General features: G+C 39.8%; 1 protein-coding gene across 1 annotated transcript in view; it reads right to left on the bottom strand.

Annotated features, from left to right (window-relative positions):
- Window positions 1-15491, bottom strand: part of LOC149142976 (DEAD-box ATP-dependent RNA helicase 25-like) — a 191464-nt gene that overhangs the window by 58982 nt on the left and 116991 nt on the right. Inside the window, exon 8 of the mRNA XM_089451638.1 lies at window positions 6747-7008. Within this exon, the coding sequence (XP_089307764.1) occupies window positions 6747-7008 (262 nt within the window). The remainder of the gene's footprint in view (window positions 1-6746; window positions 7009-15491) is intronic.

Below are 15491 nucleotides of genomic sequence, written 5' to 3'. Positions count from 1 at the left end.
AAAATTAAGGGCTCGGAACATCACAGAATAAGGGTCGGATCTCTTGTTTAGAAACGTCTCTCCTTGTAGGCAACTATGGGATCAGACCAAGCTCGGATTTGAGATCACTACAGCCTCGGTGGAGCTTAGAACTGTGGGTGCTATAATCTCGATGAAGACTAAGGTAGATCAAACCTATTGCAGCAAGTAAATCCGTGACAGTCTAGCACCATACCTTTGAAGGACTGTGGGTTAGCATTTTGGTTAAGCTACAAGAGCTTCAGACCATCCTCAATAAATTCAGAGCATCCACAGTTAGTCACAGTCAAACCTGCAGTGCATCAATTTGAGGCTTGGTCTATTCTTCATAACTATTGCAGCATTGAACCTGTGGTATACTCACCTGTTTGTGGCTCAGATAAGTGAAGGAAAATCTTGTAGACTTTTCTGTGGAGGAGCTCAGTTGAAGAACTAACGTGTGAAGATGTGAAGGAAGTTTCAGATCATCAGTGAAGGAGATAGCTACAACACTGAGAATAGCATACAGTTCACCACTTTGTGGGTTCAATGATTTAATAACTATGGTGGCATCATCAAGCTTACTATGAGGGCATATGCAGTTAACCTTGAAGTGAAGATTTGGAACCTTGACAAGGTTTGGAACCTTAAGACAAAAAAAGTTTGAAGATATCCTTGTAGCATACACTGAAGCAGCCTTGGAGCAAATCTAGAAGTAGTCATTAAGAAGAGTCTTCTTTAGCATTACTTGGAGCACCGATTGAAGACTTGTTGGAGTTTTCATTGGAGAACTTTTGAGACATATTGAACAATCCTTGAAGCAGCCGTGTTGAGGTACATTAAAGAATTCTTAGAAGAATTAGTTGGTGCAGACTTGGAGGCTTAGTGCAGTTTATTGTAGACACATTGTTGATAAGCCCTAGCTGTCCTTGGAGTTAATCTTGGAGACCATGATGCATTAGTCATCATAAAGTGACCTTGGAGATCTTGTTTGGGTGACATGAAGGGTAGTGGTAACACCTTCATGTGAAGAACAAGTTTGTCATTGATGATGTGATGTGGAGGCTAAGTGAAGGCATAGTTGAAGATTTATAGGGCTTGTTGAAGAAGACATTGGGAGCCGTGAAGTATAACCAAATACGTCTTGACGAAGTAAAGTGTTGGAGCCTCAAAAAGACAAGTTTGGTGCCTTGGAGGATAGGGTTGGAGCCCTAAAGGATCAGAGTCCTCAAGAAACCAGGTTGGAGCCTAAACTGGATATAGGGTTGGAGCCCTTGAGGTTGGTGCCTCAAAACTGACAAGGTTGGAGCCTTGGAAGTCCAAGTCGGTGCTTGGAAAATACAGGTTGGAGCATGGGATATTGAAGATCGGTGTCTTCATATAGGGTTGGAGCCCTACATATATTGTACTTGATTTATTGTAAAGAAGAAATTAATAAAATCATTTTCTCTTATTGTTCATTTTGTGTTCTAAATATAAGTGATCTAACAAGTAAAAGTAATAATTGAAAAGAAATACTGATTCACCCACCCTCTCAGTATTTCCAACAATTGGTTTCAGAGCCAGTACCTTCACTCAAAGCCTAACAACTTGAAGGTTGATCCTTAGAACACAAATGGAAAATCCAAGGAAGAAAGCCTCCAATCCTCTTAAAGATGTCTCTTCCTCAACCGTAAATATTGAAGACAATCAAATTGGGAAAGTTCCATTGTTCAATGGAAACTTTGATGTTTGGAAGGTAAGAATGAGAAATTTCTTAATGGCTAAGGGCGTTGAAGTATGGGAATCAGTGATTACTGATAGCATGATGGACGGAGAATCCAAGGAGTACAATGCAAGAGCAATGAAGGCAATCTTGAATGGGCTAGCAGATTCTATAAAGGACAATTTGGAAAAATGTTCATCAACAAAAGATATATGGGACAAACTTCATGACCTTCACTCAAAAGGAGCGTTGACCATAACCAGTAAGCAAGAAGGAAATCCATAACCCAACAAGGAAGATGAAAATAAGAGTGTTGACATCAAGGCCAAAGAGGACCTAGAAGATGAAGAAAATAAATAAGACTTTGAAGAAGATCTCCTAACCAAATTTATAGCTTCCATAGAAGAGATTAACAGCTTGAAAAAGGAAAATGAGAAACTTAAGAAGAAAGTGCAAGATGGTGACCAAGACAAGACAAGGAAGGAAGTTGACCTTTCTAAACTTCAAGTACAAGAAAGAGATGACGAGCTCACCAAAATTAAGGAGGAATTTCATCAAAACAAAAGAAAGCATCATGAAGAAGTCATACCCATGACAAATCAATTGGATAAGGCAAAGAAGAGGGAAGAAACTTTGTCAAGCCACCTTGAACAAAGACTCAAGATCTTGAACAAACTTGAAGCAGAGATTGGTCAATACAAGGAAGAGGTCTCCTCCCTTAGATCTCAACTAGAAGAAGCAAGGAAACAAGCACAAGGAGCTGAGAAGGTAATGGAAGCTTTGGCATTCATAGAAGGACAAGTTGATGAAGCAGAAAAGGAGAGAAACACCATGACGTGCCAACTAGAAGAAAAGGATGATGACATCATCAAGTTAAGATCAAAAATCACTTCTCTTAAGGCACAATCATATGAAGCAACCAAGATGAAGGAAGAAATGGAGATCAGTTTATCAAATAAGGATGAAGAACGCAAGAAAATGAAGGAAGAAATTGTCTTTCTTAAAAAGGAAGTTAACTTGCTGAATAAGAACTTGAAAAGTTCTCAAACCCTAGATGACATCCTAAGTCACAAAGGTCTCCCCTTGATAAATCAAGTCTTGGCTATGCAGGTGAATCCTCAAGAAAAAATGATAATGCTTCAAACAACAAGGATGTGAGGAAGCTAGAAGGAAATGTTGATGCTCCCAGTTTTAGCAAAGGCAAGGAGAAGAGTGAAGACAACTATGGAAGAAATTCTATTCCAAAGAGACTTTCAAATGGTGTCAAGAATACAAAAGGCAATGAATATCATCAAAGAATCCCAAGGAAAAAATAATTTAGAAGTACATCAAGGAAATCTTCATCTCCCAAGTACCAAAGTATATTTCTTGGTTATTGTTATTCTTGTACAAACTTTGGGCACATGGAAAAAGATTGTAGGGCATATCATAAAGACAAATATAATGGTCCCCGACAATCTCCTAGAAGCAATTTTGCAGGAAGAAGTCATGATTACTCATTCATAAACAAGATGGAGTGCTTCAATTGCCATAACATTGAACATATGGCACGTGATTTTAACTTTACTTGGGCCCCTACACAAGCTAGAACCATGACAACCAAGCCAGAAAATAAAGTTACACAAATATGGAGAAAGAAGCAAATTGGATCCAAAAGTCTCTTGGACACTCTAGCCAACAACACATGTTGATTTGATGAAGACATCCTTGACAGATGTGATATTCCAAGTGTTTGTTGATGAGACTTTGCAAAAAAGGAGACCATACAGTTAGGGGGAGCTTGGGATCATTATTGCAGAAGCTATCCATGAAAGGGCCCTATGAAATCCTTGATGAGTCACTCATGGTCAATCATACTTTGATAGATCATCTCTCGAGAGCAACTCCATTGAAGAACATGATCCCTTACTCATCTAATGGACTATTGTTGAAGATTTCTTCCATTTGATCACAAAGCAAGCAATCTTTTTTTAGCTAAAGGAGTTTATAAAGGCAAGGGGAATTGCTTCATCACATGAAGAAAGAGCACCATAACAGGGGGAGCAACATACTTATGAAGAACTATTATTGATGAAAAAAATATGATGAAGAGAAGCAGCTTAATAGGGGGAGTACTTGGGCACCCTATTTGACATTGATGTCAAAGGGGGAGAAAATGTTGGAAGGGCAAGAATATTTCCATCAATGACAAAGGGGGAGATTGTTAGTCAAGGTCTTCATTAATGTCAATATGGCATTATTTATGATGGAAAATATTCTTGTGATACATGTCGTAACCTTTGAGATGTTTCCCTCTCATTATACAAACCCTAACCTAGAGGAACCCTTGTTGTGTTGAAGCAAACCCTAAAGGTGTGAAACCCTAATCCTATGTGCATACCCTACAAGGGATCCCTACATTTGAAGCCCTAAAAGAAGAAACCCTAGACTACATGAAACCCTAGCATGATTAAAACTGAGCAAAGCCTAGCCTTTATTAATGAAATCCTAATGGCTAATGAAAACCCTAATCTACTACAATCCTAAAACCTTAACCCTAATTTTATGAAAGGGTGTTGATGCAAAATCCTACAAGAATATGTCTTGACATTGAAGAAATATACCAAAGACTTGAAAAAAAAAGATGGCAAAAATCACTAGACATATATATACATACATTTAACATTTATATCAAATATAAATATACATGTTATATTTATATGATATAAAACTATATAACATATATCGACAAAAAATTAAAAATGTATTTAACATATATACCTTCTCCTTGTTGAATGGTGTTGTCTCCACTCCTCTCAAAATTGAACATCAACATATATTGAGCATATATATAATTAACCCAACACACCCATGTCAATACATCCATGATGGTCCCTACCTATCCACGCCAATACATCCACAACGATCCCACTCCTCAATGGTCACCATGTCATTTGCAGTCCCAAGTACCCACATGATCATTTGTCTATTAAACGTGCAACAACGAGTGTGCGTTTCACATAAATGTCGAAACATCTTTTCGATCCAGATTTGTCTGCAAGTGGGCCCTCAAGTCGGCCTCCCTCCATAAGTCATGTCCTCTCATGTCAAAGTAAAATCCATATTAATAAGAACTCGTGGATCTTCATTTCTCTCACCTCAATTTAGTCATCCATCACAGAGACACATGAACAGTTCACAACTCGTGAACTAGGAGCACTGAAGAATATTTGTGAAGGCTTTTTGGGTTAAAAATTATATCTATCATTTGAATCTGTGACAAGCATAGGGTCATGCCTTTGGATCTGTTTTAGGAGCCTTCTAAGACATATATCCACGGATAGGTGACAAATTAAGGGCTTAGAACATCACAGAATAAGGGACGGATCTCTTGTTTAGAAACGTCTCTCCTTGCAGGCAATTACAGTGCTAGACCTAGCTCAGATCTGAGATCACTACAGCCTCGGTGGAGCCCAGAACTGTGGGTATTGTAGCCTCGGTGGAGCCCAAAACTGTGGGTACTATAGCCTTGGTGGAGCCCAGAACTGTGGGTGTTGTAATCTCGGTGAAGACTAAGGTAGATCAGACCTATTGCAGCAAGTAAATCCGTGGAAATCTAGCACCATACCTTTGAAGGACTGTGGGTCAGCATTTTGGTTAAGCTACAAGAGCTTCAGACCATCCTCAATAAATTTGGAGCATCCACAGTTAGTCATAGTCAAACCTGCAGTGCATCAATTTGAGGCTCGGTCTATTCTTCATAACTATTGCAGCATTGAACCTATGGTATACTCACTTGTTTATGGCTCGGATAAGTGAAGGACAGTCTTGTAGACTTTTCTGTGGAGGAGCTCGGTTGAAGAACTAACGTTTGAAGATGTGAAGGAAGTTTCAAATCATTAGTGAAGGAGATAGCTACATCACTAAGAATAGCATACAGTTCACCATTTTGTGGGTTCGGTGATTTAGTAACTATGGTGGCATCATCAAGCTTACTGTGAAGGCATATGCAGTCAACCTTGAAGTGAATATTTGGAACCTTGACAGTGTTTGGAACCTTAAGACAAAAAAAATGAAGATATCCTTGTAGCATACACTGAAGTGGCCTTGGAGCAAATCTAGAAGCAGTCATTAAGAAGATTCTTCTTTAGCATTACTTGGAGCACTGATTGAAGACTTGTTGGAGTTTTCATTGGAGAACTTTTGGAGACGTATTGAAGCATCCTTGAAGCAGCAGTGTTGAGGTACATTAAAGAATTCTTAGAAGAATTATTTGGTGCGGACTTTGAGGCTTATTGTATTTTATTGTAGACACATTGTTGAGAAGCCCTAGGTGTTTTGGGATTTAATCTTGGAGACCATGATGCATTAATCATCATAAAGTGACCTTGGAGATCTTGTTTGGGTTACATGAAGAGAAATGGTGACACCTTCATGTGAAGAACAAGGTTGTCATTGATGATGTGACGTGGAGACTAAGTGAAGGCATAGTTGAAGACTGACAGGTCTTGTTGAAGAAGACATTGGTAGCCGTGAAGTATAACCAAATAAATCTTGATGAAGTAAAGTAAGGTTTGGAGTCCAAGAGGTTGGAGCCTCGAAAAGACAAGGTTTGTGCCTTGGAGGATAGGATTGGAGCCCTAGAGGATCGGATCCCTCAAGAAACCAGGTCAAAGCCTGAACCAGATATAGGGTTGGAGCCCTTGAGGTTGGTGCCTCAAAATTGACAAGGTGGGAGCCTTGGAAGTCCAAGTCGGTGCTTGGAAAATACAAGTTGGAGCCTGGGAGATTGAAGATTAGTGTATTCATCTAGGGTTGGAGCCCTACATTTATTGCACTTGATTTATTGTAAAGAAGAAATTAATAAAAGAATTTATTCTTATTGTTCACTTTGCGTTCTAAATATAAGTGATATAACTAGTAAAAGTAATAATTGAAAAGAAATATTGATTCACCCCCCCCCCCCAATAATTTCCAATTGTCTGCACCCTGTGATCTACTGGAGCTTTGAGGTTGCACTTTACAACATGCAAATTAATGCTCAATTGTTGCTTAGTTTGAGAACCTTTAGATCCAAAGTGACTGGCAGATATTAATGCAGATGAATGGGCAGATTGTTGATCGGGAAATTGTGAAACAGCAATGGTAGGGCTAAAATTATTCTCATTCTCTGGAAGCTTTTGTAAGAGAGCAGCAACCCCTTCAGGAGTTGTATGTGAAGAGTCGTGATTTAAAGGTTCATTTGCCCCATCTTCTGCATTCTTTCTGCTTTCAGCAAAAGACTTTTTAGAATTTGGCCTTAGGTCTCCACTTGTATTTCCTATTTCCTGAAGGATATGCAGGTTTTTTATGTGACTTATCTCAGCCTGGATAGGAATCTATGTAGCAGCATTCAGGGCATTTGATACAACTATGTGCGGAAGAGTCTTTGGATTGGAAATTTCTAACTTCTTCATAGGAAAAGCTTGACAGTTGCGCTTATTTGCAAGCATTTTCCAAACATTAGTACTTTTACCAACATGACCATACCTAGGGGAACATGTACATCCATTGTTGGGAATCAAGCACTTAGGGCAGTGCAAGTCACCCTTTAGGATACCCCTTTGGTTATATGACTAAAGGCATTTTAAGTGAACTACTTTCTCACAAGCATCACAACCCAGTATAGTGTCTATATCAGTAACATTAATCTTACAGATTTGGCATGATATTGGAGCACTCATATAGGCCTTTGAAGGAGGTTTCCATTCACGAAAATCTGGAGGCCTCGATTGCAAGATTTTCTAAAAATTTCTCACAATTTCTGCATGATTAGAACAAATTACAAGAGACTCAGTGGGCTTTGGACCTTGAAGAATCTATATTGTGTGGAGATTCTCAAGCTCCTTGGAATTTCTACAGACACATAAACATCCCTGCCACCTTTCGCTAACAATGTTGAGGTCTGAACAACAGGTGAAGTTTTAGAAGGTGAAAGTATAGAATCCTTTGAGTGCCTCTGCTAACAAAGGTTTTGTGTTTTCTTCAAATATAATAACAACATCCTCATTTTTAGCTTCTTTATCTTCGATTTTCATATCCACTTTGATTATCGACCATATTTATATCAACCTGAGAAGATACCAATTCAACATGCTCAACATCATTTTCTTGATTAGAACATTCTTTAATGTTAGTTCCTTTCATGTCAATGTATTCTTAATTTAGAGATGCTAAAATTATGCGGATAATTTATTTAATTGTGGAAACGATTCTCGAATTTCACTTAATTGCTCAATGATTTCATGGCATAAACTTAATGGCATATTGTGCAATAGATAACGTCTAAAGCCTCGCATGGCTCCGATACCACTGAAGCAACCAAACTGTAGATTCTTGAGTTTAAATATAAAATACACAAAGGTATTTATAAATAATATTTTATTAATAATATGAAATGTACAAGGATGATGAATGTTACAATGAGGGCCCGCTTATATACCTATGCAAGTGCCCTTTCATGAATGGCCATGTCTTTTAGACATGCCTTCTCATTTAACTAATGAATATTTAATTAATCATTATGATTATTTACATTTGTTTATATTTATTTTTATATAAATTATGTTCATAACAGGTTCTTGATGATTTGACTTTTCAAAGGTGTGGGACTGTTACCCACCATTTTGTGGGTAATATCCCTAGGAGAATTTTTTTATCCAAGATGGTCCTTAGCCGACAGCCAATAGCCCCTTGCAGTCACCAGCTAGCTCATTGTGCCATTTCTCCGCCACCTAAGCCAGCCATGTGGTCCCTCGCCCATCTGCCATGATCGTATGTTTGAAGGTGGGCCTCTCGAACCTAAAGGTATGCCTTGTCATTTGGAAATTGAGTAGTGTAGTTTGCTTATCATGGACACTTCTAGGCATGTATTAATGGGGGGATTTGGTGTAAAGAATGGGCTAGGTTGTGCTTTTGACCCCTAGCCCCCTTTTAGGTATTAACCTTCGATTCTAGTCCCGTGGGATCTCTTTTATTGACCATTTGGCTCTAGGGATGGTATTTCACAGGAAACCCTGATTTTGGTTGCATGGTCCCGCACCCTTGTTTGCTTATATTACCCTCTTTCCATTCATTATTGCCCTATTCAACATTTCTTTCGCCTGGGTCCACATAGAGTTAGCATGCCCCTTCCCCTTGCCCACACCTTGGGTCATGGCCTAGAATGAAGTCTGGAGCTTGATGCAGCTAAAAAGAAAGATAAAATCATATATAGCCACATTCAATAGGAAAATGTACCACAAAATGCAAAAGATGGTCAGGACAAACACATTTAGCACATGGGAAAAAGCCAATACATGAGCTCTAACCCATTATCATGGTCATCACCTTGGTTCCTACAGGTTCTATGAGCAACCCTCATCATATGGGAACCCATGATTGTCCCAACACCTAGTGGGAAATGAACTATCCCACCTTAAAAGGGGGATATTCACCACTATATCTTATACATCATTCTCTTACCGCTTTGAGCCCCGAGCAATTAATCAAAGAAAATTAAAAAAAATGCAAAAGGCATATAAAGAAGTGTGAAAAAATCAAGGTCGAGGCACCTCATGTACCACAATTGCTCCCACCTACACATTATAAACAAAAGTGTGGGCTTGCCTCTTATTAGCCACCCTTGTACCTCAGCATGTGACCCAAGGCTGCTCGTTCTCATCCCCTATTTCATTCACCTGTTTGTCACATGCCACCACCTTTTGAAGGATGTACCTTAACTATATTATTCCCTTTAGAAGTATAAACCACCTAATAGGATTATTGATTAATCCCATTTGGAGTTTAGGAGACAATGTCACATCCTGAAGCCCATTATGGAAGGGAAAACCATTATGAAGTCCCCACCTCACTTGTATTTATAGACATCCAAGGAGTTTGAATTAGCCTCCTTGGCCTACATAGGCCCCAAAAATAAAATAGTGTGCTAATAATACAACCTTTTGGTGACAAGCCCACCAAACTAGCTCATAAATGAAAAAGTAAGCCTCTCAAGAGAGCAAATAATAATATATGCATGTCATAGGGCCCTCTAAGAGACCGAATGAGGTCCATGGTTGCCACAATGAAGAATAGGACCCTCAAAAGAAGTGGACAAGGGGTTGGCCCCATGTAATAACCCGTGGTGCTCCAAATGACTGTGGGAGCACACAATTGTACTAATGGATCTCCAAACAAATCGAAGATGCTTGTAGGTTTCTCCCAAGGGCTAGGATGATAATGTAGGAGATGCCATATCATCGTAGAAGACCTGGATCATCCACCAAGTGTATGGTGTAGATCTGGGGCTAGCTGGGGATGATGGATCAAGTGCATCCTCCTCATCCAATAAGTGAACCACGATCTATCTCTGAATGGTTGTGGGGATCCATGAAGGCAATCTACTACTATGGAGACTCATGGCTCTCAATGTTCACCCTATATGTGCCAATGTAGCCCTCTAGAGTATTAGGACCCCGTATAGGGAGACCAAACCCCAAATGGAAACCATCTGCAATCCTACATAAGATCCAATGCGTCCCCTAGGCTTCCAGTACAACAAGTCATTAGAGAAATAGAGTAAATGAGCTTACCTAATCATAGACCACAAGTGGGAACTTCATAATGGTCTGCCCTTCCATAATGGTATTCAAGATGTGCCAATGTATCCTAAACTCCTAATGGGGTTAACTAAGTACCCTATTAGGTGGTTTCTGCTTCTAAAGGGGATAATATAGTCAAGGTACATCCATCAAAAGGTGGTGGAATGTGGAAAATAGGTGAATGAGATAGGGAATGAGAAGGGGCAGCCCTGGGTCACATGCTGGGGCACAAGGTTAGCTAATAAGAGGCAAGCCCATGCTTGGGTTTATAAGGTGTACAAGGGAGCAATTGTGGTACATGAGGTACCCCAGCCTTTATTTTTCCACCCCTCTTCATATGCATTCTACCTTTTTATGATTTTTCTTTTGTTAACTTCTCGAGGCTCAAAGGGTTAGAGCATGATGTATAAGATATAGCAGTGAATTTTCCCCTTTAAGTTGGGACGGTTCATCGCCCACCAGGGGTTGGGACAATCATGGGTACCTATATGATGAAGAAGGCTCATAGAACCTGTTGGAACTAGGGTGATGGCCATGATGATGGGGTAGAGCTCATGAATTGGCTTTTGCCCATGTGCTAAAAATGTTTTTGTCCCTGCCATCTTTTGCATTTTGTGGTACTTTTCCTGTTGAGTGTGGCCATATATGGTTTTAACTTTCTTTTTAGTTGCATCAACCTCTGGGCTTCATTCTAGGCCATGACCCAAGGTGTGGGCAAGGGAAGGAGACCCTATGTGGACCCAGGTGGGAGAAATGATGGATCGGGTGATAATGGGTGGAAAAGGGTAATATAAGCAGATAAGGGATTGGGGCCACGCAACCAAAATTGGGGTTTCCCATGACATACCATCCCTGAAACCAAATGGCCAGTAAAAGAGATCCCATGAGACTAGAATGCAAGGTTAATTCCTAAAAGGGGTCCAGGGGACAAAAGCACAAACCTAGCCCATTCTTTTTGTTGAATCCCCCCATTAATCCATGCTCAGAATTTTCCATGATAAGCCAACTACAAAACTCAATTTCAAAATGACAAGGAATACCTTTAGCTTTGGGAGGCCCACCTTCAAATATACGATCATGGCAGATGGGTGAGGGACCACATGGTTGGCTTAGGTGACGGAGAAATGGCACAATGAGCTAGATAATGGCTGCAAGGAGTTGTTGGCTACCAGCTGAGGACCATCTTAGAGAAAAAAATTCTCCTAGGAATATTACCCACAAAATGGTGGGTAACATCTGGCTCCAACTGGGACGTGATCTCTCGAAGAAGTGGGCAAAGCTACTCGAACGGAAGGTCACAAGAACTCCAGCAATCTCTTGGCTACCGTAGACCTGTCACCTACACATATAATAGATGGAAAAACATGGGGCAACATGCTTTTGCAGCATCTCATGATCGCACATGCTAATATGTTAGGCCATAAAATCAACAGAAAATAAAATATGAAAATTTTAATTCAGATGCATCTAATCTACCATGAGAAATATCATATGATGTTAGTTCTAATGAGAAAATGAACATGCAATGCATCCTACCCTAATATGCATATAGTAAGGCTAATATTAAGTATAATCATAAGGACAATGCAACCAACATACCATCACATCAATATACATATGTCTACCAGTATGATTACTCATGTAGAAACCCCCAAATCAAATGTGGGCATAATCACATGGCAGATGAAGTGGGTGGGAGGTGGGAAAATATGATCTCCATTTGAGGTAGAGGGAAGTCCTAGGAGAAAGAAAACTGGTCGTTCTAGAGGTCCAGGACTCTCCTTCTAGGTACAAAATGGAGGAATGAATGATCACTCTCAAGAACTCCTCATCACAATCATTGCTTGTAATATCATGATTTGAGGATGTCACATGGTTGTGATGAGAGGGGAATGAAGGGTGAGAGAAAGGAGTGCAACAAATAGGTCTCTCAATGTGATGGTCACAGCGGGGAGGGGGGACGCAAAGTGATCATAATCCTGAGGATGGGTCAAGGGGGATAAAGTATATTCAATGAAGGGTTCTTCCTTGACACCATATTCATAAAGGGGAAAAAGGGCATTGTCACTGGAGGTCATATCAAAAGAGAGGGAATTACTTGAGGAAGACTCAAGGTGATGAACAAGAGGGAAAGGCAAAGGGGAGGTCGAAGTGTCATATTCAACGGGATTTCCTTCCCCACAATTTAAAGGCTCAAGTGATTTGAATACATGGTCATGAGGTGGGTTGGTGGGAGCCTCATTTCTTTCCTCATTATAATCATCAAAGGTTGGGATTTCGTTAAAAGGAGAATCAATCATTTCCAATTGTCCTTCTTCATACAAGGGAAAATAATAATTCTCCTTCCCAAAGGTATCGATGGATATGTCATCATAAATAATGTTCGGGATAAACGAAAAACCAATCTCAATCTCATCTTCCCTGTCAATATCATAAATGGGAGCACAACCATATTGGGGCCACAAAATTTCCCACTTCTCCTTTTTAATGAGGAAATAATCTCCAATGTCACTTTCCAAGGAGCTTACGGGATCACCTTCCTCAAGGTTTTCAAAAGGAGATTCATTAAGAGTGATACCCTTGAGAAAGGTAAGGTCAATCTTGGCCTTACTTTCCATAACTTCATTGTCCTCAACACATGTGCTCTCAAAATCATCCTGCCTATCTTATGGCCCTAATGAGGACTCATCTTCCTGCTCATCACCGAGATCCTCAAGGTCATCTTCATCTTGGTTGGTTGACAAGTGGGACCTCTCTTCTTCTCTCTTCTCTTGAAGAACAATGGCTAAGGTATTTGTTACATGATTCTGGTAGTATGTTTCTAGGAGGAGAGCATTAGAAGGGTTCTCCTTATATTCGCATTTCATCATATGAAGCTTTACTCCATCATATAAGCAAGAGAAAACTTCATTAGAATTATATTCCCTTATTACCTCCATACATGACCTACTATACTCATTCATTCTTTCTTGCGTAACTTGGAGGCTAGTGGGATCTAATTCTTTGACATCTTGAGAGGAGGAATTCCCTTTCACCTTGTTATTGATGAGGTTGCCCAGAATATTCACAGCACAAGTTGCGTGAGCAAAGTCAAGGAGACGACTAGAATCCTCTTCATAAGAACACCTTACTATGTCGAGTTGTACTTCTTGTGACCTATAAAATGTGAGTACGGATTCCATATCCATGCTCTCCAACATATTTTGAAAAGTTCCTGCATATTCCACAACTTTCTTTTGCAGCTCTTGAATCTCTTGGTTATTGAGTTTTTCAAATATTGGACCAAGAGAAATCTCCATCTTCTATGATTTTGCATATTAAGATTATAATGGAGTTGCCAGGGTGAATTAAGGTGCCTCGATAGATGCTTGTTTCACCCTACAAGCATTAACTTTAAATCTCAATGAAGAACTAGGGCTTCCTTCTTCCAGTGGAGTCGCCAATAATGATATGTCGATATGTCATATGAGGAACAAAAACACACGTCTCGTGTCCCCAGCAACGGTGCCAAAATGTTACCGCTCAAACTAGCAGGGGACCTAAGGGGAATCCCTAAAGGGCAAATGCTAGGCCAAGGGCAACAAATGGAGTCTTAGCCCACTGTCACCTCAGCTAAGGCTCCCTTCTATTTGTTGAGAAATCTAGGGCATCAATAGCTAGGTGATTTCTCTATTATGATAATTGCTTGTGAGTGTCTTTTTACTTCTTCATTATGATCTTCTCTTCTTGTGTTATTATTGTGTTCTTTTCATCAAGACAATTACCAACTCATGAACAATAAAAGAACAAGAGGCATGGTGTATAGGTTGTCAGTCAAGGCCAAAACTTCTCACTCTTTGAGAGGAAAACCCAAACAAATTCTTCTTATAGAACCTTCAATTGACTAATACCAAGACCATGACAAAGACCCTTGATACTAGAGCCCTTCCAAGACCAGGTCACATGCCTCCTCTTCTCCCTTAGATCAACATTGCTCTTCTTGTTTCTCTTCTCAGCTTCCTTCAGAATTTCAGCCTCTTCTTGTAGGTTTGCAACTCTTTTCTTCACAACAAAAACCCTAGATCAGTTTTTCTTCTTGAATAGTCTCCTCAAGAGGGAGATTCTTTTCTCTCTCTTACTCGGATTCCTTCAGCGAAGTTTTCCACCCAAACAAGATCACCTTTATGTGACTGCAATCTTAGATCTTTCTTTTCCAACTTCGGACCTGCAATCTTCGCACGTGTGAGGGTAAACTAGCCCAAAAATAATCCACAACGATGACACTATCCTTCGCTATCCTTCATTCTTCCTTCGCTGCCTTTAGGGCTCTTTCTAGGATGATTTGCGCACTTGATTATCTCAGAACCCTTCACTGAATTCTTGTCCTCCAAATGAGGCCAAGCACTACTATATATAGTGGTTGGTTCATGACAGTTAGGCCAACATGATCACAAGGGTAGGCCAACTTCATCTTTCTCGAATTATCCTTTCATTGTAGGTTGACTTGAGTGAGGACTAGTGACAAGGTCTTGGAGGGTGACTTACGAAACAAATTTGATATTTTACAATGTGTAACATGCCTTCAGTACATGACAATGACTCTTTAGACTTTTATGACAAGATGAAAAAATCCCTAATGGTTCACAATGGGAGCCTTAACTAAAAATACAATCTCTTGCTCATGAAACCCATGATGCAAGAATTATAATAATTTTATTTTTCTTCTTTACATATTTTACATAAAAATCACAATGACATGTCATTATGAATACCGAACCTAGTTACACTTTTCAACGCTCCCTCTTAACTAGGGAGGTATTCATATTGGTACTTTCTCATTCTCAATCTGAAGAATTTCTCATAAGAAGAATTGGATTAGTAACCCATTTGTATAGCATCATATCAACCAGCATTGTCACATAGCAAGGCCTTGACTAACAACTCTATCTCTCCACAAGATCTGAGCTCAATGCTGCCGAGACCAATGATTTATAGACACCCGTATCATTGTCTCTCCTGGAACATACCCCACCCAAGTTCTCAGGGTGTGTTCCATCAGGACTATTCTTATCTTGGATTCCTAGCCCTCAAAGAATATCGGTCCTCTACAACTACTCTTATCTTGGATGCACTATCTCATCCTCAAAGAGCATCGGATGCCAAACGTTTACCCAATCCTCCATTCTATGTTCCCAAATGAAGATAAGAAT

Source organism: Pinus tabuliformis, chromosome X, assembly GCF_031772625.1.
Source record: "Pinus tabuliformis cultivar Carrire ecotype Pingquan chromosome X, CPIR1, whole genome shotgun sequence".
Lineage (NCBI taxonomy): Eukaryota > Viridiplantae > Streptophyta > Pinopsida > Pinales > Pinaceae > Pinus > Pinus tabuliformis.
The sequence above is the reverse complement of the archived record's forward strand: the minus strand, read 5'-3'. Positions and strand labels throughout refer to the sequence as shown.